The 25,597-nt window shown below is 37.1% G+C and overlaps 2 protein-coding genes across 2 annotated transcripts in view; one reads left to right on the forward strand and one right to left on the reverse strand.

The window, feature by feature from the left end:
• The window catches only part of vsnl1a (visinin-like 1a), a 38,799-nt gene extending 26,133 nt beyond the window's left edge, over nt 1-12,666 (reverse strand). The window contains exons 1-2 of the mRNA XM_083563158.1: nt 12,217-12,666; nt 7,969-8,139 (exon numbers count right to left, since the gene is read on the reverse strand). Coding sequence (XP_083419284.1) covers nt 7,969-8,130 — 162 coding nt within the window. The 5' untranslated portion in view covers nt 8,131-8,139; nt 12,217-12,666. The remainder of the gene's footprint in view (nt 1-7,968; nt 8,140-12,216) is intronic.
• The window catches only part of LOC310738067 (uncharacterized protein), a gene marked incomplete at its 3' end in the record, with an annotated part of 255,387 nt that overhangs the window by 82,118 nt on the left and 147,672 nt on the right, over nt 1-25,597 (forward strand). The gene's annotated exons all lie outside the window — the stretch shown is intronic.

Genomic DNA, 25,597 nt, shown 5'->3' on the forward strand with positions numbered 1-25,597 from the left:
TTTACCCTATTTCACGAGCAAATTTCGAAGGCACGAGCAAACCCACGCTGCCGGATCCTGTTTTCGGCTGAGGGAAGCATCGGTCACTTAGTTGATGACATTTCGCTCGGTCGCTCTCGTTGTTCCGTGCAGCAAAAAAAGTAACTTTTTTTAGTGAGATATATTTCAGATATTCATAGATGGTGCTCTGAAAACAAAAGTGCTCGTCCTACTGGGTTTTACTGTAATAAAAATATATAAATGTGCAGGAATCAAACTTAATTATTGAAATCAATCAATTAAGGTTTACATTAGTTTACATTAGCTAGTTTTCTGATAGACAGACAGACAAACAGATAGATAGATAGATAGATAGATAGATAGATAGATAGATAGACAGACAGACAGACAGACAGACAGACAGACAGACAGACAGACAGACAGACAGACAGACAGACAGACAGACAGACAGATAGATAGATAGATAGATAGATAGATAGATAGATAGATAGATAGAAAACCATTTCTCAGAAGTTCATCAGGAATTCTCATGAATGCTAAATAGTTTGTGTAAATGCTTGTACAAAGATACTGCTGCTAACCTTTGACCCAGAACAATGCAGTATTTTTGTTGTTGTTGTTGTTGCTGGTAGTAAAAAAGGTGAAATGAAACTCTGTGTTCATTAAATGCATCTGTTTTAATGTCTGAGCAACTGCAAAATATGTAACATACAGTATATTGTACAATTCACATCTGCAGTTTACCATGTGGTGTTAATTTTATGTTCTCTGTTGTTTTTCTGTGGTATCAGTTCCCTATTTACGTGTGCAGTATATTGAAAGTCTCAATTTGAGTGATGTTTTCAGGCCCAGCTAGTCTGTAGATCACTGGCAGAGGGAAGACCTTGGGGTAACATTGAACAGACAGGTGTCAGGGTTGCTGTGCTACCATGAGCTAATCAGAGCAGCATTCGTGGATTGTTGTTTTTTTACCCGAAACTCCACTGCAGGAGAACACGTCAGAAAGACCAAAGCCAGGACCAGTCACGCAATGTACGTCTTCAGCCTTGCCATCGCGTACTGTGAGGTTTTGTTCGGCACCAGTTACAGGCTAGTTATTGACTGCGTCACAGTGAAGGGATATTTTCCAGGACTACAGCATTACCCTTTACCATTTTCTTAGCTTTATTTAGGCACTTGTTGTTTTCATTGACAAGACCTAAAATTATAGTTAGAATTTCCTGAAGTATTCAAAATAGAAATAGAATAGAATTGGATCTAAGTCATCTTTGGGAATAAACAGAAATGTTAAACTAGAGAAACTACTACTGACCCCAGAGAATAAATTTATTCTTCCTCATCAGGAACAACTCAGTATGACTTTAAATTCACCGACATGCATTAAGGCGAAGGCATATAATTCTATAACTATACTAAGCCTGAGTAGATAAGACATTTGGATGTAGGAAGATGAGTTTGCCCAGAGTTGGGCAGCAGTAGATGCATTCCACCTCTCAGAACACATAGATTTATTTTATTTAACTGTAGTAATAAAAATATCTCAATGACAAAGAATGCTTGTCACTAGAGCAGTACCCACAAAGGTACACGCTTGGTATCTGATAATATAGGCACCTCATACATCCTCTTGTCAGCCTTTTGGCCATATAAGTGATTGTATCTCTTTTGGGGATAGAATGATCTCAAGGTGTAACCATGACTCAGTGGGGGTACAACCCCAGCAACCCTGTGTGGTAACCACTGGACTCCAAACACACCCTTTGCCCTGACGGTGAATAGACAATTTGGAGTTCACCTACTGGCTTGAATAGTGAGGCAGGAGGAAACTGCAGACCCCACAAAAAACCCATATTTATACACAGAGAACATGCACAGAAACAATACCCCATGCTCAGGACCCTGAACGTATAAGGTGTCCACCCCAGTGCCACTTTATTTTGTAAAATAAGTATGTAAATTTAAACATATTTATAGCATTCAACAAATAAAATACACAATACACCAGAGTTCACTTAAATATGGCTTTGCTATATATAACATTTCAATTTAATTCATTTTTATTTGTATAGCACTTTTAACAATGAACATTGTCTAAAAGCAGCTTTACACAGATAATGTGGTGATTAAAAGTGAATATGTTCTTTATAAGTAAGTTTGTCCCTGATGATCGAGCCGGTGGCGACTGTGGCAAGGAAAAACTCCCCGAGATGGCATTAGGAAGAAACCTTGAGAGGAACCAGACTCAAGAGGGAACCCATCCTCATCTGGGTTGCACTGAATGTCCATTTATAGCAGATATACGATGTTGCGGGGTGCAGTGTTGATGATCAGAAGCGAAAAGTAGTCCTGAGTCAGTGTAGGAGACTGTTGACATTAACTACAGTCCAATCCATCCTCAAAGCGCCCGTTCTTACACCGGAATTTCATGGAACCACTCAAGGCGTATATCACACATCATACATCAGACATCACATATCAAACACATATCCTCCTACAGGTCTACACTCTAAATATATGCTATGCTTTCATGTATGGAAGAATCTTTTCAGAGAAGCTGTGAAACGGACTTCGCCATGACTGAGTTTGGGCGTGGTCAGGTCAGAATGTCTTCTCAAAACCACACTGACAACTAGATTTGTCACGGCGTATTCATTGACAACGCACTTTTCAAACTTCAACGCATTAAAACAGACATTTAGAATGCCATTTTGCTACCTTTTGCTATAACATTAGCTCAGAATGCATTTTAAAAATACACACACAATTTTGCTACATATATTACATGGCGTTATGATGAAAATGCAATGCATTTAGGAGAAATAACATTTCAATTATAATTTTGCTATCATTTCTGCTTGGACATGATGCACATCAAATTATTTTGGGTAAAATGTTTTCTTAGAAAGCATCAAAATTAGTATGTAATTTACATATTAAAACTACTGTTGGAATAGCAAATGTAAATTATATAATTTCATTTAAAATTTTTGCACTAAACTTTGTGTGTATTTCAATGGAATATGCACATTTAAATAAATAAATACATTGCCATTTTGAACATTGCATTAAAGTTTTGAATATTACATTTTAAATTGAATTTTGCTACCTCTATACTTCCATATTCTGGATCTCATAGTTCATAATGGTTCATAATAATCATGCTGCTGTAAATAGTCTGCCTTACTTATTTCAAGCAATACAACAGATCAGGCATCTCAACATGAGCAGCAGCAGGAGGAAGGCAGCGAGATAAATCTGGAAGCTTGTGGTTGCTTTCAGTGAAACGAACCTGACAAGCGTACTACAAGACACAGGGAAACAATAGCAGCATGCTATTTTTAGGCATTCTGCTTGCGTGTTTCACTTTGCTGGAGTCTAACAAACACACTGTATCAAATGGCACATGTTTACATGCAGGGAGAAAAAAAAAAAGTAAAATTAAGACAATCTGGAAAAATTAATCCTTGCCGATGTTGTGTATTCATTTGAACATAGGTATAATCAGGATTAAAATTCAATTCTAAGTTAATGTCTGGCCGGGCAGCATGTGAGCTTTAGCAGAAAGCTAGAACAGACCACATTTAAGGTTCGGGCTCATCATAGAATGGCAGCTTAGTGGTTAAGAAGTTCGGCCCTTGAGCAAGGCTTAACCTTTCACTGCTTAGTTAATACTGTATGTCTACTTTACATTTACACCAAATGCCATAAATGTAGATTCTCTTAAACTAATTTATGTGATGAAAACAAATCAAAACAACAAAAGGTTGTATCCTAAAACTTATGTCTAACTAAGTGGCTGTTTTATATTTAACTGACATCAAAAGCCTTCTTATGTATGTGCATGACTATGTATTTTGCATCGCACTATAGCAAACTCAAATGGCAGATTCTTTGTATGTCATGTTTTTGCACTTAATTATTTTGGCAATAACCTAAAGAAATTACAGGTTGAAAAACATTCGACTGCATTACCATGTGATTTGCGAGTCTGATTGTGTCTGCAAGAAACTGAGAAGTCTCGTGCCTCAGGCAAGCTTATGGTTCTATGAAATTAATTTACTGTATATCAATTTTATTTAATAGTCAAGAGTATTGTGATTACAAAACTTGAAATCTATATGTATCATAAGTGAACCTGGATAAAATTTTATAAGTGATGTAGTGGCATTATATGTAGCTATGACATGGTCTTTTTAGAGAAAGAGAGGAGAGAAAGAGACAAATTTAGTCGAATTTAGCAAATAGTTCCTACTAAAAATTATGATTATTAAACCGATATGCATCATTTTTTACCTTAGTTCAAGCTTGAATTATTTGTTTTTAATTAGCAGGTCTATTTTTTTGCTTATTAAATGCATTGATTTTTAAAAGAAGCAAAATTATCTGAAGAAAATTTAATGAGTTCTAAATGTCTTAGTCTGGTTCTCCTTAAGGTTTCTTCCTCATGCCATCTTTTTTCTTGATGCAGTTGCCACTGGTTCACTCAGTAGGTGTAAACTTATAAAGAACTTAACACTAAACGTAAACATTCCAACTTTATAACCTATTTATCTCTGTAAAGCTGCTCTGAAACAATATCCATTGTTAAATGTTTTATAAAAAAATTTAACTGAATCGAATTGAATTTGTAAAAAAATCCTCAAAAATTTTCAGAATAGGAATATTATCGGTTGCATTTTTCGTGATACTGTAGCAGAAACCTTTCTACAGTACTATATGCAATTTCCCCAATCTTTCATGAATTAATTCATTAATACTTACAAATGAGTTAATGTACAGTCCTGCCTGAGGGGTGCATGTGGAACAGCTACAGTATGACAGTCATTCCATTCATTTACATTTTGTGACAAAATGTCTCTGCATGGATAATTACACATTTCTATCAGCGCTCACTATGCTGTAGTCAACATATCAGAAAGCACCTAACTCTCTCTCTCTCTCTCTCTCTCTCTCTCTCTCTCTCTCTCTCTCTCTCTCTCAGACAGACAACACAACACTTTTCCAGTGATAATGCAAGGTCATCCATTTTCTCACTATCTTTGCCTCTGGATTTTAATAAAACCATCTGTCTGAAACACTGTTGCTGGGAAACCCATCAGACAATTGCTAAAAGGGTTAGTGACCAGCAAACTAAATGGCTTTGTGGGCAAAGCTGATATAACAGGCACGGTGCTTGTGCAGATGGCTGAACTGATCATTTAGTCCAGTTGTATAATATACGGTCCACACAAACCTATTGGCGCGACATCTGTGTTTGAGATTGAAAGATGAATATGAGATGAAGGATCAGAATTACAGCTTCATTTCCTGCTATTCACATCAAGATGTGTTAGAAATTAGAAAGACATAGTTAAAACAATGATTGTGAGTAATTGTTCATTTATTGTTTAACAATTCATTGCTTCAGGTGGAGCTCTGGTGTTAATAAAAGTGGATCAACCAACATGAACAGAGAGCTGTCTACTGGAGAAATGCAAGTGACTGAACCTGAAAAAAGGAAAATCTATCAGAATTTTCAGTCAAAATTTTTCACAATTTTCACAAATCAACAAAGAAAAACCCAGATACACAATAGACACAAAACCAAGCTTACTTTTGACTAAAGTGATGAAATGGAATGGCCAAATTTTTAAGTAAGAAAGGAACTGCTCATGATGCAAACCTTTGGAGATGAGATCATGGCCTGGACTTTGATGGGTGATGTAAATCATGGTGGAAGCAGATACACAGCCAACGCAAGAAAAGACTCCACCAGTGGAAAAAGTGTAAGGTTTTAGACTGGCAAAGTCAATCATTAGAATTGAGGCAATGGGGAAACTGAAAGGAGTTCCTTTCTGCCCCCATTAAAAAAGAAAAAAAAAAAAGAAAAAAAAGAACTGGATGAAGATCAAAAAAGGAATGTTGGAGTTTGGTGATATTAATGGCTCACCATCTTAATTCGAGTCCTTGTAAGCAAGTGACATACAACCAAAAATTGAGTATTCTTTTCTTTAAGACTGTATACGTTCCTGAAATGACTGGTCTGCAACCAAATTTGTTTAATACATCTTGATATATCAGGACATAAAAGGGAAAATTCTCATTGTTCTCCTTATAGAACTCTTTCGATCCTAATCTCAAATATCTTGGTTGGACAACAAATTGTCCTTGATCCAATATTTTCAGATTTAAATTTTCATCCAAGACATGGGAGCATTTTATATTAAACACAGCAAAGAAAACTGTACCTGGAAGTTATGCAAAGTGGAGCTGGTGTGGCATCAAAGTACCACAGTGATGCACAAGCACATGAACATAAAACACGCTGGTGTCACAGATGAAGGCAAAACATTAGCATGGTAAAAAAAAACGGTATAATCCTCATGTAAAAATGGTTTAATGAAGTGCTATTGTGTAAACTATTTGTTTGCTAACTTCGGGACAGTCACACTGGATCTGTTCTGGTGTGACTCACGTTGCTCAATCAGCTCGCACTAAATCAAAAGCAGCAAATAACAGCAGCAGTAAACAAGTACATGTTTAGTCACTGTTTGGGTTTTCAGCGACTGCTTATGCGTTTGTACACCAATGCATATTTTCTTTTTTAAAATTAAGCCTGTTAGCTGCGTTTCTCCGTTCCATTCTCTTTTTATAGCATTTGTCTACTACAACATTAACTTATCGGTTTTCAAATGTAATTTACTGCGATTTACTTCAAATGTTTGTATATTTAATGTATGCATATATCATTTAATTATTATACAACATTAAATTCATTATATATTCTAGATGCTTATATTTTCACAGCCGAACAAAGTGTTTTTTTTTAAACATCAAAATATATTACATAGATTTTTTTAAGCATGGTTGTGAACTTGCCATCTGCAATTATCATTAAAAACAATATAAAATGTTGATTTACACAAATTGCTTCACTTTGCATAATCAAACGTTATTTTGTTTTGGGATTTTTTTACAGAAAGAAACAACCCAGCACGGGGAAATTTCTTTGAAGGAGAAATCCCCTATCCATTTCTCAACAAGCAGCTACTATAAGCTTTAAAATGTCAACATTAAAGATAGTTAAACTTAATATGTGGCTTTTGCATTTTTTAAAGTACACTTTTATACATAAATACTCTAAATTAGAGTTTTATATAGTTATAATAAGGAAAACATAAAATATATATTTTTTTATATTTATCTGATTAATCGGAAAAATTATCTATATTTGATTATCAAAATAATCATTAGTTGCTTCCCTAATTTTAATACATTTTTAAGCTGTTAAAGTTCTAATTCTTTTGGCAGATCGTTTTGCCTCGTTCTAAAAAGTAATAGCCAAAATGTACTGTTTGATTTGCATAAAAGATTTCAAGCTCAAGGTTAGTAGAAATGTCTTAAAATAGGCTTATTATTTGGTAAAATTAGATAAATTGAAAATCCAAAGCCAACCTGAACCTAATACTACAGCTCACTTTTTTTTTTCCTCGAGTGAGTGATATAGGGACAAGGAGATACCTAATCATCTTTGGGAGTTGGTATAGTAACCAATGTGGAGAAAGTAAAGCTTTTACTGTGACTATAGGTAACTACAGCTAACCAGCTATAATTGTATCTTAAAACAACGGCTTGGGTTTCTTTTGGTACAAAGGAACTGACAGGTTGAACAATAAAGCATTTACCTATAATCTATAATTACAAATACTACTATGCCATTGTTATTAATATTTCACCATACTAATGCAATTGTGTTTTGTATTAGATTAGGACACTGTCTAGATTTCTATTTAAAGGTCATCAAAAGGAGAAGACTGAAGTTGAAGCGGCAAAACCCATTTAAGGAACTGTTGATGTAGCTTGCAATACCATTATTCTGCCAGAGAGGCACAATAACTAAAAAAAAAAAAATCACACAAACTGTAGGTCAACACTTTTACCAGCAAGAGGAAGATCACCTGCCCGAACAATGGAATGTAAAACGCTCACCTTCACATATAACTGCTGAAATTCCTCAAGATTCAGGCGGCCGCTGGGGCAGTCCTTTAGAAAGCCTTTGTACCACTGCTTTAGCTCATGCTCATTAAACTCTGTGCTCTTTACCAGGTCATCCAGCACCTCAGGGGTCAGCTTGCTGTTCTGTTTCCCCATGGTGTATCTCTAGGAAACAAACCAGAAAAAAAAGGTGAATTAATGAATTGTTCCAAAAAAAAACAAATACCTAATGCTCTCTAATGTGGGGAAATTCATCCCACAATATGGACAAATTCTAATTTGAATAAAAGACATAAATAGTAATTATATCTCTATATATCCATTCTACAATATAAAGAGGTAAAGTGAATAACTTTCAGGGTTTATAGCCTTTTTGGCAGCCTAGGCGAAATTCCTATTGTCCCCCCAAACTTACTCCGCCCTCCCGCGAAAATGCTCCACCCCGACAAATCATTCGCAACCTTTCATAAAAAAATGAGGTTAAACACATTTAATCTTCATTGCAAAATTGCTAGAATTCAAGTATGTAAAAAAAAGTACTGCATATTAAACTTCATTAGAACAATAGGTAAAAAATTCAAATGAGCGAGGGCAATGTGGTTCGTACCTAACAAAAGTGATCCAAGAAAGGGCATCTGACAAACTGTAAACAGGATCGTAAACACCCAAGGTAGCACAAATTGCTGGAAAAGTGAAGGTTGGCTCTCCCAAAAAGGAGTCAGAAGAAACAATACCTCACAACCTGCTGTGTATAAAGCTGAGTAGCTTCAGAGCAATCAAAGGGCCCATGCTGACTCCTGACCACCACACAACGATCCTACAAAAGACCTGTCAACACTGGGCCATGGACCAATCAAAGAAGGTGCCCTGGTATAAAGAATCACGTTATTTATTAAATGTGAACCACCTTGTAGGAAAAGATGACACCAGGATGCATTATGGGAAGACGAAGCAGTGGAGGTAGTGTGATGCTCTGGGTGATGCTCTGCTGGAGAACCTTGTGTGCTGGCATTTACGCAGATGTTACTTTCACACGCACAGCTTACCTAAACATGGTTGCAGTCAAGTACACACTATTTAATGGCAGCAGCCTCTTTCAGCAGGATAATATAAGAATAATGAATTATAATGAATGAACATTTGTTGCCACCCAGATGAGGTTGGGTTTCCTTTTGTGTCTGGTTCCTTTCAAGGTTTCTTCCAAGTTTTGAACCTACAGTATTTATCTCTGTAAAGCAGCTTTGGGACCATGTCTATTGAGAAAAGTGCTACGACTGAATTGAATCATGTTCCCTGACACAAGGCCGCATTGTTCAAACGAGCTCAATGTGTTGATTTGGCCTCCAAATTCCCAAGATCTCAATCTGATCCAGTGTTTATAGGACGTGCTGGTCTGATTCATGGAGGCCCCACCTCGTAAATACACATTTGAGGTCCAGCACAAACACATGGTATTTGGTGATTATCGTAGCTACTGAATCATGAATAAAGCGAACTGGAGATGATATCATTAGAAAGATAATTAAGCATACATGTCAAATGTATGTTTGGTGTGATTAACCTAATTAAAGAGCCCTACAACAAAGAACAGAATGAGAAATCAAAAGTAATTGGTACTTCGCAATGCCTATAATATGACCGCAGGGAACAATTCTGCATAGAATGTATTCTGGTAAACACCCAGGCGTATGCATGGGTCGAGACTTGCATAGCTTGCATAACAGTTTAGAAAAGACAAGAGTCTTCCAGAAAACATGGTGTAGGTTTGATGGAATGACGGTGCAGATGGCTTTTTTCCGAAACCCCGCAAACACACAAAAATACCAAAATACACATCATAGTTGAAGCCAAATCCATCCACAAATTTGCTGGAATCATCCTCACTGTGTCAGTCTGTTCCAGAGCCTCCATCACAAACAAACACAAAGGCATAGTTACACACTTTGACAAACAATTATTATTCAAACAGACACTGATAGGGATCAGAGTCAACACTATAATTGGGAGATTAACAGACTGTAATTAATTTTCTCACACCAGCAATATTTTAATTCATTTCTGAAGAAATGGAGGACTTTGAACCGCACAATTTGTTAATTTTTCTTGACAGGAGGTAGATTTCACCTCACCACCCACGGCACACTGCTCTGGAAAATGCAAGCCGAGGTCAGAGGTCATGGCTGACGAACACATCACGTAGGAGAACTGGGAGAAAAAAGCCTACTTTGCATTTTGATGACACGATATCTTGACGCCAAACAAGGAACCGAGATCTTTTGAGAATGTTTCTCCTCGCAAGCTTCTCATCGACTCAATGCTTGGCCCAAGGTTTTTTTTGTTTGTTTTTGTTTTGTTTTTGTTGCGACACAGCAAATGTCACTGTGGGGTGTTTACAGTCCTCTCAGCGGCTCTGAATCAGAGTAAAAACAGCACTCCTCTATGAAATATAGTATTTGTTATTATCAAAAGGGTCGTTTCCTTAAATTGACCAACATCCTCAATGATTCAGTTATTTTATAGATTATAAAGCACTGGCAGGTGCTTAATGCTTGACAGTCCAGTGTAAAAGCATGACATGATAGAACGCCATTTCAAAATACTCATATTGTTAACATATATCTTTATATTAATAGAACGTAACATTACAAGCACATCCTGACCAGGTGTGTATATCTGTCAAGCATACAGCATACAGGACATAGTGACAAGAACTAAACATATACCACGACAGCTTGATATTGTGTTTCAATATCATCATTACATGCATTGATTTTATTTTTTTATAACGCTCCACACATTCTGTAAAAAAAACCTGTAAAACACGCACTCATGTTCTAAAGCACGAGCAAGATTTCCCGGTGATCGAGTTTCTCTTTTAAGAGCAGAGCATTTGCACACACCATACGTCCACTCCATCCTGTCATGGCGGACCTCGTGCATTCGAAATGATCCTTACATTTGTACTAAATCATGTCTTATTAAGGGACAAATGAAAAATCCTTACAGGTAAAAATATGATCTAAGCGTGACGATTTTGGACTTGAGAACAAAAAGTGATCAACCTGCAAATAAATCTCGTTGTCTATTTTCTATTTATCCTACATCAGCTAGACAACAACAAAAAAACCCCAGCGAGAAGCTTTTTTCTATACTAGGTTGGATCGATCTGTATGAATGATTTTGTCTTTTCAAGCAACGCTTGCTTTTAATGCAGCTACAATAATTGAATTGATCTTTTTTCAATTACACAGAGAGAAAGACAGGCTGTTATTGACGGCCGAGACGAGAGACGGGGGAGAGCGGAGCACATCCAACTCCAGTCCTGTAACATTCACGACCAGATCATGACTAACAATTGGACTCGTTATCTTATGACCACTTCTAAACCTAAAAAAATTTATAAAATCGTGCCTGATCGTTTACACAGCATTAGATCTGAGGTTATTCAATGCCACACTGCTGACCAGCATTAAGAACGTAATACCAGGACATGTGGAGCTCTCAGTGCTGATTTTCCATATGGTTCCTACAGTATGGATATGGGAATGCAGGAGTGAGAGCTTCACATGGCTTTTTATCATGCTGCACAATTCATTCTTTTTAATGGTTATTTTGATGTTCAAAGATGTTTTTGATCTTATATAGTTGAGAAGTACTAGTTGATCCCAACAAGCCTGTACATACTATACGAAGTGTAGAATGAAGGAGGACCTGCTTTACTAGAGGAGACGCAACCACTAAAGTATCCATTCTTTCTCTTCTTTCTGCAGTGACCTTGAGGTCCTACAAGAATGGGATCAATATGGATAACTTTTATCGCAGTAGATTGCAATAAAGCCTGTCTTTAAACCCAGCTGTCATGGCTTTCTGCAGAGGAACTTGACCTCGCATCAGGTTCACCCCTGGATTCCAATCTCATGCACAACAGACAGATAAATTGCAGAATAACATGGGGGAGGGGGGGGGGGACAATTTAAGAGAGTGCAAGCCTTTTCCTATAAGTGGGATACCGACACAAGCCCATAATGTGTGCTGTGTTGTTTGTGTTGGTTAATGTGCTGGAGGACATGCATCCTGCAGCTTCTGCTGTGGTTACAGTTATGTCTCTCAGTGGGCACATGTACGGGTTTCATCCGTGAAAGCGTTCAAACCGGTACAAGTATGTGCACGACGTGAAAAGACTTGCCAGTGCGCGCGCTCTAGATTTAGATCCAGAATAATTATGCAATAAAAATGACTTACCTTTTCCAAGGAGTAGCAGAAATAACTAGGTTTGTTATCCGCTCTAAGCGACACTGTAAGTGTGTGCGTGTGCGTGTGTTTCCAAGCTGAGGAGTTGAATGCGAAAGAAGCCGATGCCGGGATAAGGAGGAGAAAACCGTCAGCGCGCGACGCCGCAGATGAAGTGACGCTAGACGAGAAACTGCCGAACGAGCACGAGCGCTCTCTCTCTCTCTCTCTCTCTCTCTCTCTCTCTCTCTCTCTCTCTCTCTCTTTCTCTCTCTCTCTCTCACACACACACACACACACGCTCTTTTTCTTTCTCTCCTGCACAAACCTGATGTGCTGCTAGAATAATAACACACAATACTACACAAAACTATATACAATATACAATACCATATACCGTACACATAATATGTAATATACAATACTATATACAATACACAACACAATATACAATACACAAAACTATATACAATATACAATACCATATACCATACACATAATATGTAATATACACAACACAATATACAATACACAAAACTATATACAATATACAATACCATATACCATACACATAATATGTAATATACAATACTATATACAATACACAACACAATATACAATACACAAAACTATATACAATATACAATACCATATACCATACACATAATATGTAATATACAATACTATATACAATACACAAAACTATATACAATATACAATACCATATACCATACACATAATATGTAATATACAATACTATATACAATACACAACACAATATACAATACACAAAACTATATACAATATACAATACCATATACCATACACATAATATGTAATATACAATACACAAAACTATATACAATATACAATACCATATACCATACACATAATATGTAACATACAATACTATATACAATACACAAAACTATATACAATATACAATACCATATACCATACACATAATATGTAATATACAATACTATATACAATACACAAAACTATATACAATATACAATACCATATACCATACACATAATATGTAATATACAATACTATATACAATACACAACACAATATACAATACACAAAACTATATACAATATACAATACCATATACCGTACACATAATATGTAACATACAATACTATATACAATATACAATACCATATACCATACACATAATATGTAATATACAATACGATATACAATACACAAAACTATATACAATATACAATACCATATACCATACACATAATATGTAATATACAATACTATATACAATACACAACACAATATACAATACACAAAACTATATACAATATACAATACCATATACCATACACATAATATGTAATATACAATACTATATACAATACACAACACAATATACAATACACAAAACTATATACAATATACAATACCATATACGTCAAGTCAAGTCAAGTCAAGTTTATTTGTATAGCGCTTTTCACAACAGACATTGTCTCAAAGCAGCTTTACAGAAAACAACAGTGAAGGTGAATGGTGTGCGTTTGTCCCTGATGAGCAAGCCGTGGCGACAGTGGCAAGGAGAAACTCCCTTAGATGATATGAGGAAGAAACCTTGAGAGGAACCAGACTCAAAGGGGAACCCATCCTCATATGGGTGACATCAAAAGTTTGGTCATAAATCTGTAACATACCACATACCACATAATATGTAACATACAATACTATATACAATTCACAAAACTATATACAACACACAGCACTGTACCATACACAACACCACATACAATACACACAAAATTGTATAGAATACACACAATTATCTAAATTTTTACACTCATCTCAATGTTCTCGTAATAAAGCAGGCTTTTGTCTTTATTTGTAGATGCAGGAAAACTGTATTGTTACAGACAAGTTGTGATGTCAGTTCAGGAAAGGAACACACATTCTTATGGCCATATCGTATGTATCATTGCTGACACATACTGTACGTTTTGGCCTGAGCAGCTCACAAACTCACACTATTGTGGTGAAGCTGAAAGGGGAAACGTGTTCTAAGTCCTGCTACTAATGAAATATCACGTGCATGCTGTTTTTAGGAAATATTTAAACAGTAACGCAATTAAAGCTTCAACGTTTATTGATTAATTGAAACAAGTCCTCAGAAAATTGGAAACCATCTAATGACTGGAAAAAGCAGTCTACCAGCATAATGTGCTCAGCCTGTGTTTAGAGTTAAATAATCCATAATCCACTCTTCATCTGAAAAAAAACAAAAACAACAGCAATATATATATTTCCGGATCAATGCATAATATCATATGTGTACAGCATACACAACACAGCATACACACACACACACACACACACACACACACACACACACACACACACACACACACACACACACACACACACACAACACAGTACTACATACATTACACTAAATACAATTCCCATCACAACAGTACACTACTCTCTATACAATATACAATACTAGATAGATACATATAATTATATTTAATATACACAGCACTACATATACAACACTAGATACCATACACCATATAATATACAATACACAACACAATGCTATAATACACAATATTTTATATATATATATATATATATATATATATATATATATATATATATATATATATATATATATATATATATATATATATATAGTATATATTTATGTTAATGTATATTCTATACATAGCACAGCATATACAACACTTGATACAATACACAGCCATAGAAACAATACACACAACACAACACTTATTATACAAAATGCATTCAGTGGCCACATCTTCCAAAATCCATGCACATTTTCATTATTTATCATGTTAGCAATTGAAAAAAATATAAGAATTATAATCTACCGTAATCTTATTTTTGGGAAGGTGTGGCTCAGTGCTTATGATGTTGGACTTCTGATTGATTGTGTGAGTTACACTTCCAGCACCACCATGCTGCCACTGCTGGGCCCTTGATCAAGGCCCTCAACCCTCAACAGCTCAGTTGTACAAATTAGTTAATTGCAAGTCACTCTGGATAAAGGCGTCAAGCAAATGCTGTAAATGTCACGCAATACTACCCAGAAAAAAAACGTACGCACAATATTTCAGACTTTTTACTCAGACAACTGGAGAAACAATGGACGTGTTTTCTAACAAAAACATTCTTATTAACTTATTTCTCTTAATATAATTCTGGGTTGTGAAGTGTTTCAGCAAGAAGCATTGCTACCTCACAGCTCTGGGATCCTGCTCAGGTTACTGTCTGTTTGGCATTTCTGCACAATTTTAACCCATAAGTATGAGTTTCCTCTGGGTTCCCTAGTTTCCTTGCATCTCCCAAAAACATTGGTGGGGGAAATTAGCTACAATAAAATCCAATTAGGTTTGTATGTGTGTATACATGGTTCACTGTGAATAACTGGTGTCCCATCCAATGGTGTTTATTATCAGGAACACTTGGACCCTTAACACATGACTAACTGTTCGTTTTAGTGGGAATCGATGGCCTGAATAAACCTTGCAAGAACTGAGGAATTCCACGCACCATTTGTTCAGTGTAATTCCAATTTCCGGAGGAGCTGGAAGTGTCTTTGCAAGCCCAGTACAAAGACACCAGGCTGCACTGGGGTGAGTTATGACTGGAGTAAAAAGGGGCTAAAACATTTAATCAGTACTGCAACCAGTGAATAAGCGTGTTATCCAACCATTACTGATCGCATTCTTCCTCCGTCTCATCTCTCCGTTGTGCAAAATCCTCTAAAAATTTGTAATGAAAACACAGAGCAATAATTTTTCAAAGATTATGCATACATTCTGGTGGAGAAACAAAAGCTTCTGCTGTTAATTAGAAAAGTGTGAATAAAAGTGTGTCGCAGGTCAGGCCTTTAGCAGACTGTGTTATTGAGCTCTTAACGCACCAAGAGGATCACCTCAATGCTCCGAAATCCAAAAGGTTACTGTTGTTAGACGAGTACAATGTGATGGCTTTATTAACTACTGTTACAGAACATTTCACTGATCCCATCCAGCTCCAGAGTGACACAGCATGTCACTCTTAAAAGGCAAATTTTAGAGCTGTGGAGATCATTCAAAAAACATTGGCCCTTATTTCAAGCACGCACGAACAAAGATCAAAGTTTCAACAGGATATAATAGGTGATAACCAGCAATAGCTCTAAGCCAGGTCAGCTGGACAACAGATGCACACAGAGGACATTGTAGCACATATCAGAATCATAATCAGAAATAGCTTTATTACCAAGTATGTTTACAAACATAAGGAATTTGACTTGGTGTCAGGAGTTAGTACAGACATAATGTAACAGAAGAGTAAACCAGACAGATAAATAATGCAATATATACAGAGTAAAAAATATTGTTAAATAAATGTACAAATGTTATTTACAAGTGTGAAGTTTACAAATGGACCATTTGGATTCTATTTACAAATGTGACAGTTATAATGGACATTGTGTAGTTATTAATATTTTAAATGTTTATGCTGAGTGTAGCCTGTGGGAAAAAACTGTTGTTGTGCCTGGCTGTTCTGGTGGACTGTACTCTGTATCGCTGATAAGAAGGCAACAGTTCGAAGAGAGAGTGGGCTGGGTGTGTGGGGTCCAAAGTGATTTTCTTAGCCCTTTTCTCCACTCTGGATGAGTAAAGATCTTGGAGATTGGGCAGTGGGGCACCAATAATCCTCTCAGCAGTCCTGACCGTCTGCTGTAGCATCTTGATGTCTGATTTTGTAGGTGAACCAAACCAGACAATTTTAGATCTACATAGGACAGATTCTATGATGGCTGAGTAGAATTGTTTCAGCACCTCTTGTGGCAGGCTGAATTTCCTCAGTTGGCAAAGGAAGTACAACCTCTGCTGGGCCTTTTAACAATGGAGTCAATGTTATTGTCCCACTTCAGGTCCTGGGAGATGGTGGTACCCAGAAACTCGAATGACTCCACTGTTAATACAATGCTGTTCATGATGGTGAGTGGGGGGAGTGCTGAAGGATTTCCCCTGAAGTCCGCGATCATCTCTACTGTCTGTTAGCAGACTCGTCTACATCATGGATGAGGCTGATGACTGTAGTGTCAACTTCAGGAGCTTGACAGAGGGGTTTTTAGAGGTGCAGTCATTTGTGTACAGTGAGAAGAGTAGTGGGGAGAGAACCAAAACCCTGGGGAGCACCAGTGCTGATAGTGAGAGACCTGGATGTGAGTTTGCCCAGCCTCACTGTCTGCTGCCTGTCTGTCAGGAAGCTGGTGATCCACAGACAGATTGGGGTGGGCACGGAAATCTGGGTCAGTCTGGCTATGGTATGAATCTACAATCAAGATCCTCAGGCCTGTCAAGATGTTGCAGTATATAATGCAGTCCCTTGTTGACTGCATCATCCGCAGACCTGTTTGCTCTGTAGGCAAACTGAAGGGGATCCAGCATGAGGTCCAGTGATGTTCTTCAGGTAGGCCAGGACCAGTCTTTCAAATGACTTCATGATCACAGACGTGAGAGCAACAGGTCTGTAATCTTAAAAAACAGTGATTTTGGGTTTTTTGGGGACTGGAATAATCGTGGATGTTGGAAGCAGTAGGGAACTACACACAGCTCCAGTGATCTTTTAAAGATCTGAGTGAAGATGGGGGCCATGTGATTTATGATAACCAAGTGATTATACACACTTAAATTTCTCTACAATATTTAATCCAAGGTCACTGTAAGTCACTGTCACTTTCAGTAACACTTATAGGATTGTTATGTGTCTGTGCTGTTTTCAGTTTTTTTCTATTTTCCACCACACCCCTCGTGTTGGCTGTTTCTTTGTCTCTTTACCGTTATATAGGTGATATCACTTGGTAATTGTAATGAAGGCCTGAAAAAAAAGGGACCAATGAAGAGCAATAGCCTGACCAGTTGAAGCGGAGCCTACAGTTTGAAGCGGCAACCTGAACCCATGCCTGGGAGGAAGGAATAGGAGGGGGAGAAGTGTTTGCTAGTCGCCCTGTTTGGTAGTCATACTAGCAAACAGTCATACTAGTTTACCTGGTTTGTGAACAGGTAAGAATGTGTGTGCACTTACATTCCACCATGTATGTGTCCTCATTGTATAGACACCTTAAGTTAGAGGGCAGGTGCCAGCCCTTATATTATCTGATGCTGTAGCCTAGTGTAGTCAGCCAGTTTTTTGATTTTTGTTAGTAAGGTTAGCTTTCAAAATACAGCCTAGAGTAGTCCTTTTTTTCTATGTTTATTTTTTTTGGCACTGTCCATGTTCTCTTGCCAGTGTGAATATAATCTTCTTGTCACCTTTTAACAGCATGTGTTGCCATTTGGTTAGTTGCACCATTACACTTCACCATTAAAAGCAATAACCACTCTAACCCCTTGTCCTACTGTTTTTGCCCAAACAACCAGCAACAACTAAATTGTTTCTACACTCCACCAGGCCTAGCAAAGGTGGGAACGTAACAGGATTATTATAATTAACCTCAATACACCTTCATTTGTAAAATAATCCTCTTTGAATTCTGTTTATGCATCAGGACAAATGAAATCACTTGGTCTTTATCAGGCTTTAAAATTAGGTAAATACAACCTTGAGTGAATGACAATACATGACATTACATTGCGTCATTATTTTATAAAAAGCCAGACAAAATGTGCAAAAAAAAGTATACTGTACCTTTACTGCTTCCCTAGATTTATAATCTCTAACTATTACTAACTACTAGTGCTGCTTATTAAATGTCTTTGATAAATTGATTATTAACAACTGTGACCATCTCTATAAAGACTTAAGTTTTAATAGATTGTTGGGCTGGAGCATTCAGGTGTGTCAACACAATGGCAAGAAGGAAAGACATCAGCTATGATCTTGGAGAAATAATTGCTGCTGCCCATAAACCTTAGAAGGGTTATAAGGCCATAAGCCCGAACCTTCATGTTCGAGTGAGGAAGTGTATTCACAAGCGGAAAACATTTAAAACAGTTGACAATTGACCCCAAGGTCAGAACAGTCAATGCTCAGAGAAATTACAAAACACACAAAAGTTATATTTTAGACTGTACAGGACTCAGTTAGCATGTTGAAGTTCATGACTGTACAAATAGAAAAAGACTGAACAAGTTTGGTTTGTTTGTAGAAGTTGCCCAGAGAAAGTATCTAGAGTATAAAAGGACATAGGTTAAAAAGGGTAGCATGGGTTTAGGTTTCTAAAGTTGCACCTGAACAAACCACAAACATTTGAGAAGTAAATCCTTTGGACAGATAAGATTAAAGTGTAAATGTTAGCACAAACACCTCATTCTGATTGCCAAGCATGGTGCTGGAGGGGTGATGACTTTAGGTTTGTTTTGCAGCCACAGAGGCTGGTCAAAGAGCCAGGAGAACCCCTCTGTACACCAAAGTATTCCAGAGTTAAATGTAAGGCCATGTGTCTGACAGCTAAAGCTTGGTCAAAATTGGGTCAGTTGGGACAATGATCCTGAGCACCCCAGCAAATATGCAAAAGAATGGCAGAAAAAAAACAGAATCAAGGTGTTCAATTTAATTCAATTATTTTTATTTCTATAGCGCTTTTAACAATGAACATTGTATCAAAGCAGCTTTACACAGATAATGTGGTGATAAAAATAAAACTCCCTGAGATGGCATAAGGATTTAAGAGGGAACCCATCCTTGTCTGGGTTGCACCGAATGTCCATTTATTGCAGATATACGATGTTGCGGGGTAAAGTGATGGTGATCAGAAGCAAACTGTAGTTCTCAGTCAGTGTAGCAGACTGTTGACATTAACTACATTCCAAATCCATCGTCAAAGCTCCCGTTCTTACTCTGTAATTTCATGGAACCACCCAAGGCATTGATGAGAAACCATCTCAAGCTGCACAGAGTGGCCTCCAATCGAAGAGAACACTATCCAGAGGCAGGCCTGGACGAAGTGGGAAGTTCCACGGAGGGAAGAGGGGCAGGCACAGTGGTCACTGTAGCCTCAGGAGCATGTTTAACTCAACCGAGAGAGAGAGAGAGAGAGAGAGAGAGAGAGAGAGAAAGAGAGAGAGAGAGAGAGAGAGAGAGAGAGAGAGAGAGAGAAAGAGAGAGAGAGAGAGAGAGAGAGAGAGAATGTGTGCTTTCTGATATGTTGACTACAGCATAGTGAGCGCTGATAGAAATGTGTAATTATCCATGCAGAGACATTTTGTCACAAAATGTAAATGAATGGAATGACTGTCATACTGTAGCTGTTCCACATGCACCCCTCAGGCAGGACTGTACATTAACTCATTTGTAAGTATTAATGAATTAATTCATGAAAGATTGGGGAAATTGCATATAGTACTGTAGGGGTGACAGGAAGAGAAAGATATGGATTATTATGTGTCCTTATTGTTGTATGAAAGTTAATGTCACCGTGCAGTTTGGACTCCAGCAAGACTCGCAATGGCAGCATAGCTAAAAGGGAGAACTAGAAGGTAACCGACATGTTGCAATGGCAAAACCTCAACCCAACTGAAATGCTGTGGCAGGACATTAGGAGAGCTAGGGAGTGGTAGCTCAGTGGTTAAGGTGCTGGGTTACTGATCGGAAGTTTGGGGGTTTAAGCCCCGGTATCGCCAAGATGCCACTCTTGGGCCCAAATTTCACTGTGCTGTAATGTATATGTGACAAATAAAGGCTATTCTATGCATAAACAAATGCTCGCAAACCTCAGTAACCCAAAGCGACACCGTAAAAAGTGAGCTAAAATTCCAAATCCATCGTCAAAGCTCCCGTTCTTACTCTGGAATTTCATGGAACCACCCAAGGCATTGATGAGAAACCATCTCAAGCTGCACAGAGTGGCCTCCAATCTCACAGTGATGAGAGACTGATAGTCATACAGAAAACAATTCCTTCAGGTTTTTCACACATGCTTTCTCCATTTGGTTTTATTTTTGTAAGATAAAATATATTGACATAAAATGTCTGATGTTATATTTATCTAATTCTAAGGTCTAAAAAGGACCAGAGGAGTTTGTCATAATATGTAAAACCATTTAATTCAAAGAGGTTGTACTTTCTTTTTCAAATGTTTACATATCTAATGTACAATAGTGGACCAAATGTTTTTTATATATATTTTTAAATATTACATGCAATACAGAACACAATAGTAAAATATAATGTCTTTATTAACCACCGTTACAGAACATTTTACCAGTCCCCTACAGCTCCACTGTGACACAGCAAGTCTCTATTAAGGGAAATCCTACTGCTGCGGAGTTCATGTGAAAACAATTATCCCTCACGAGGTTTTGACACAATGTGCAAATAATTTCATATATAAATTACATAATTATGCTAATATATACTAAATGGTCATTGCTGGACCAATATTGGATTTGAAAAAGCAAATACCTAAGAGCCTGTGATTGGAGCATCATCATTATTGTAGTGATTAATATGTTCCAGCTGGTAACAATTAATTAAACTACAACTTATGCAGTACAGTATGCAGCTTCTTATTTCTTAAATAAGCATGTTGGAAGACGTTTCTCGTGGACGCGGAAAATGTTTGAAACAAATGGGGCGAAATTTTGGGCTGTTTCAGACAGCAAAAATAGCTGAAATGTTCAGCACATTACTAAAACCTGAAAGGATTTGTGGTGAACTGTGAACTTCCTGGACAAATGTGATCTGGAAAAACCAAATGATTGTGAATAGAATACTTACATTTATGGCATTAGACAGATGCCCTTATCCAGAGCAACTTACATTGATCTCATTCATACAATTGAGCCGCTATGGGGTTAAGGGACTTGCTCAAGGGCCCAGGAGTAACAGCTTAACGTGGCTGGGATTTGAACTTACAACCATCGAACACAAAGCCTAATGCTGTAACCACTTAGCTACCTGTCCCTGTCAGCTAAGGACAGAATGACCAAGATTCATCTATGTGGTTACAAGGCATGCACGTTCAGTCAGAGGGTGTGGGAAGAACCCACTCTAAGAATATCATTATTACGAAAGGAACCTAAATTAGTATCACATGCATTAGTGCACACAGTTTTTGCAAAGTGCTATTAAATGTTTAATTATTTTGCTGAGGAAACAAAAGATTGCAGTTAGAAGTGCATTAGTACTGTCTGTAGCAGACCAGCCATTTAGCAGAATGGTGATCTGCCATGATGTTGGCAGACATTCAGAAAAGCAATCGCATTGGCTAAAAATCCTCAACATCATTACATTTTATTGTCTTGCAGGGCAATTAATCTGTAATCCAAATATCAAATAATAACGTCAAGATCTGTGACAGAAAATGTAACAGAATTATCACAAATTAGTCTTTTAATATTAAATATTAAATTTAAAAAAATTAAATAATAAAAAATTTATATTAAATACTTGAGACACTATCAGTGATTATTGACAACTTGTATGCTGCTATTTATTACACATACATGAGCTACAATTATTAGACCATTCTAAATAATGTAATGTAATGTTATATATATATATAAAATGAGTAATTTGTTTAGAATCTTTTATAACGAATACTTACTGTGAGTTATAATAGTGTTTAGATAAAAGTATTCAGATCACTTATTCCTCTTGAACACTTTATTGTGTTAGCTTGAAGTACATGTAGTTGACCAAAAACCCATGATTGAAATGGCAGAACATTCCCAAAAGATAAATACAGAAGTAGTCTGTCTGGATGAAGTAAAAAGCATAAAGCAGGCACTTGGATGGAGAGAAGACTATGAAACCCCTATCTTTTCTCTGAGGGGTCAAAAATCTAACAGTATTTAAACAAATCTGTGCTTTTTATGCAGCAGGATAAAGAAATGTTTTAGAATTGGGAGAAGGATGAATGCTGGTAAATACAGAGAGCACTGCCAAAGGTGCTTATACAAAAACCTAAAAACTTATAAAGACTTTTTTGTTTTTTTAGTAGTTTCTAAATCCTATGTCATATTCTCTGATACATCTCTGATCTATAAAGGCCTAATACCAGACAGTGAACAATATAATGAAGAACCTTTTATTTATAACCTTCGGTTTTTGTGTTTTATCTGTGATCTCATTTGCATTCAGGGAAGAATGTGCCATACACACTTCAAAAAGCTATTCTACTTGCAGGACAATCGGAAGTCATTTAATTATGCTAATAAATGCTTCAATATTCATATAGAGCGATTTCCAAAACATCTGAGACCACACTGGAAAACTGTGATTTTTTAAATATTTTTTTAAATAACGTTTATGATAAAGTCAAGTCAAGTCAAGTCAAGTTTATTTGTATAGCGCTTTTCACAACAGACATTGTCTCAAAGCAGCTTTACAGAAAACAACAGTGAAGGTGAATGGTGTGCTTTTGTCCCTGATGAGCAAGCCGTGGCGACAGTGGCAAGGAGAAACTCCCTTAGATGATATGAGGAAGAAACCTTGAGAGGAACCAGACTCAAAGGGGAACCCATCCTCATATGGGTGACATCAAGAGTTTGGTCATAAATCTTTCAACAATACAGAACAATTTGTGATCATCATAGATCCAGCATCAGCTTCTCCATGCCAGGGCCTTTAAACACTCGGCATCTACTTCTCCATGATCATCCATAGGTCCATAATCTTCACGAGGTGGGACGTGACTGGAGCTGGCCAAACCTCAGGATGCCTGGGGATGGGGAGAGAAAGAGAAGCAGTGGAGAGGAATTAGCGTAGCTGCTGTTCATGATATTAACAGCACAAGTTGATAATGTGCATGTAATCATATATTCTGGAGCACAAGGTTGTGATGTGATGTGTGTGATGTGTGTTATGTGTAGGCTTTGCTAAAAAGATATGTTTTTAATCTACACTTAAACTGGGAGAGTGTATCTGAACCCCGAACACTGTCAGGAAGACTATTCCAGAGTTTAGGAGCTAAATGTGAAAATGCTCTACCGCCTTTAGTGGACTTTGCTATTCTAGGAACTACTAGAAGCCCAGAGTTTTGAGATCTCAGGGAGCGTGACGGATTGTAGAGTGTTAAAAGACTGGATAGATACATGGGAGCCAAACCATTTAGTGCTTTATAAGTGAGTAGCAGTAGTTTGTAGTCTATTCGAAACTTAATAGGAAGCCAATGTAGGGACGATAAGATTGGGGTTATATGATCGTGTTTTCTTGACCTAGTAAGAACTCTTGCTGCCGCATTCTGAACTAACCGAAGCTTGTTTATTAATGATGCAGGACATCCACCTAGTAATGCATTACAGTTGTCTATTCTAGAGGTCATAAACGCATGGACGAGCTTCTCTGCATCAGATATAGATAACATATTTCTTAGCTTAGAAATATTTCTAAGGTGAAAGAAGGCTGTTTTTGTAACTTGAGTGATGTGATTTTTAAAAGATAAGTTGCTGTCTAAAATAACTCCCAGGTCTTTTACCGTTGAACTAGTAGTTACAGAACAACCGTCTAAATGCAGGCTGAGATGCTGGAGCTTCTGTGTACTATATTTTGGGCCGATGAGCAAAATCTCCGTTTTATCAGAATTTAATAGCAGAAAGTTATGGGTCATCCAATCTCTTATTTCTTCAACACACTCAGTTATGCGAGCTAATTGAGCTGTATCGCCTGGTTTGGATGAAATATATAGCTGGGTATCATCAGCATAACAATGGAAGCTAATTCCATGCCTTCTAATAATATTTCCTAATGGAAGCATGTATATTGTGAAAAGCAGGGGTCCTAGAACTGACCCTTGTGGCACGCCATAATTTACTAGCATTATCCTGGATAGCTCTCCATTTAAATCTACGAAATGATAACGATTGGACAGGTAGGATTTAAACCAGCTTAATGCCTGTCCCTGAATACTGATGTAATTCTGTAAGCGATCGAGGAGAAGATCATGATCTATAGTGTTGAACGCAGCACTAAGATCTAGTAAAACTAATAGGGAGATGTAGCCTTGGTCTGAAGTTAAAAACAGGTCATTAGTGATTTTAACTAGAGCAGTTTCTGTGCTATGATGGGGCCTAAAACCTGACTGAAACTCTTCAAAGATATTGTTCTCCTGCAAGTGGTTACATAACTGGGCAGCGACAATCTTTTCTAAAATCTTAGACATAAATGGGAGATTTGAAATTGGTCTGTAATTCGATAGCGTGTTTGGATCCAGATTAGGTTTTTTAATGAGGAGCTTAATAACTGCTAACTTGAGGGATTTAGGGACGTGACCTAACGATAGTGAGGAGTTAATAATATTGAGAAGAGGCTCACCAGCTGTATATAACACTTCCTTCAGTAGTTTAGTGGGAATTGGATCTAACTGACATGTTGTTGATTTAGCTTTCATAATAGCATCATACAGCTCTTCCTGTCCTATACATGTAAAACAGTGTAGTTG

The sequence above is a fragment of the Silurus aristotelis genome (assembly GCF_946808225.1).
Source record: "Silurus aristotelis genome assembly, chromosome: 15".
Taxonomy (NCBI): Eukaryota; Metazoa; Chordata; class Actinopteri; order Siluriformes; family Siluridae; genus Silurus; species Silurus aristotelis.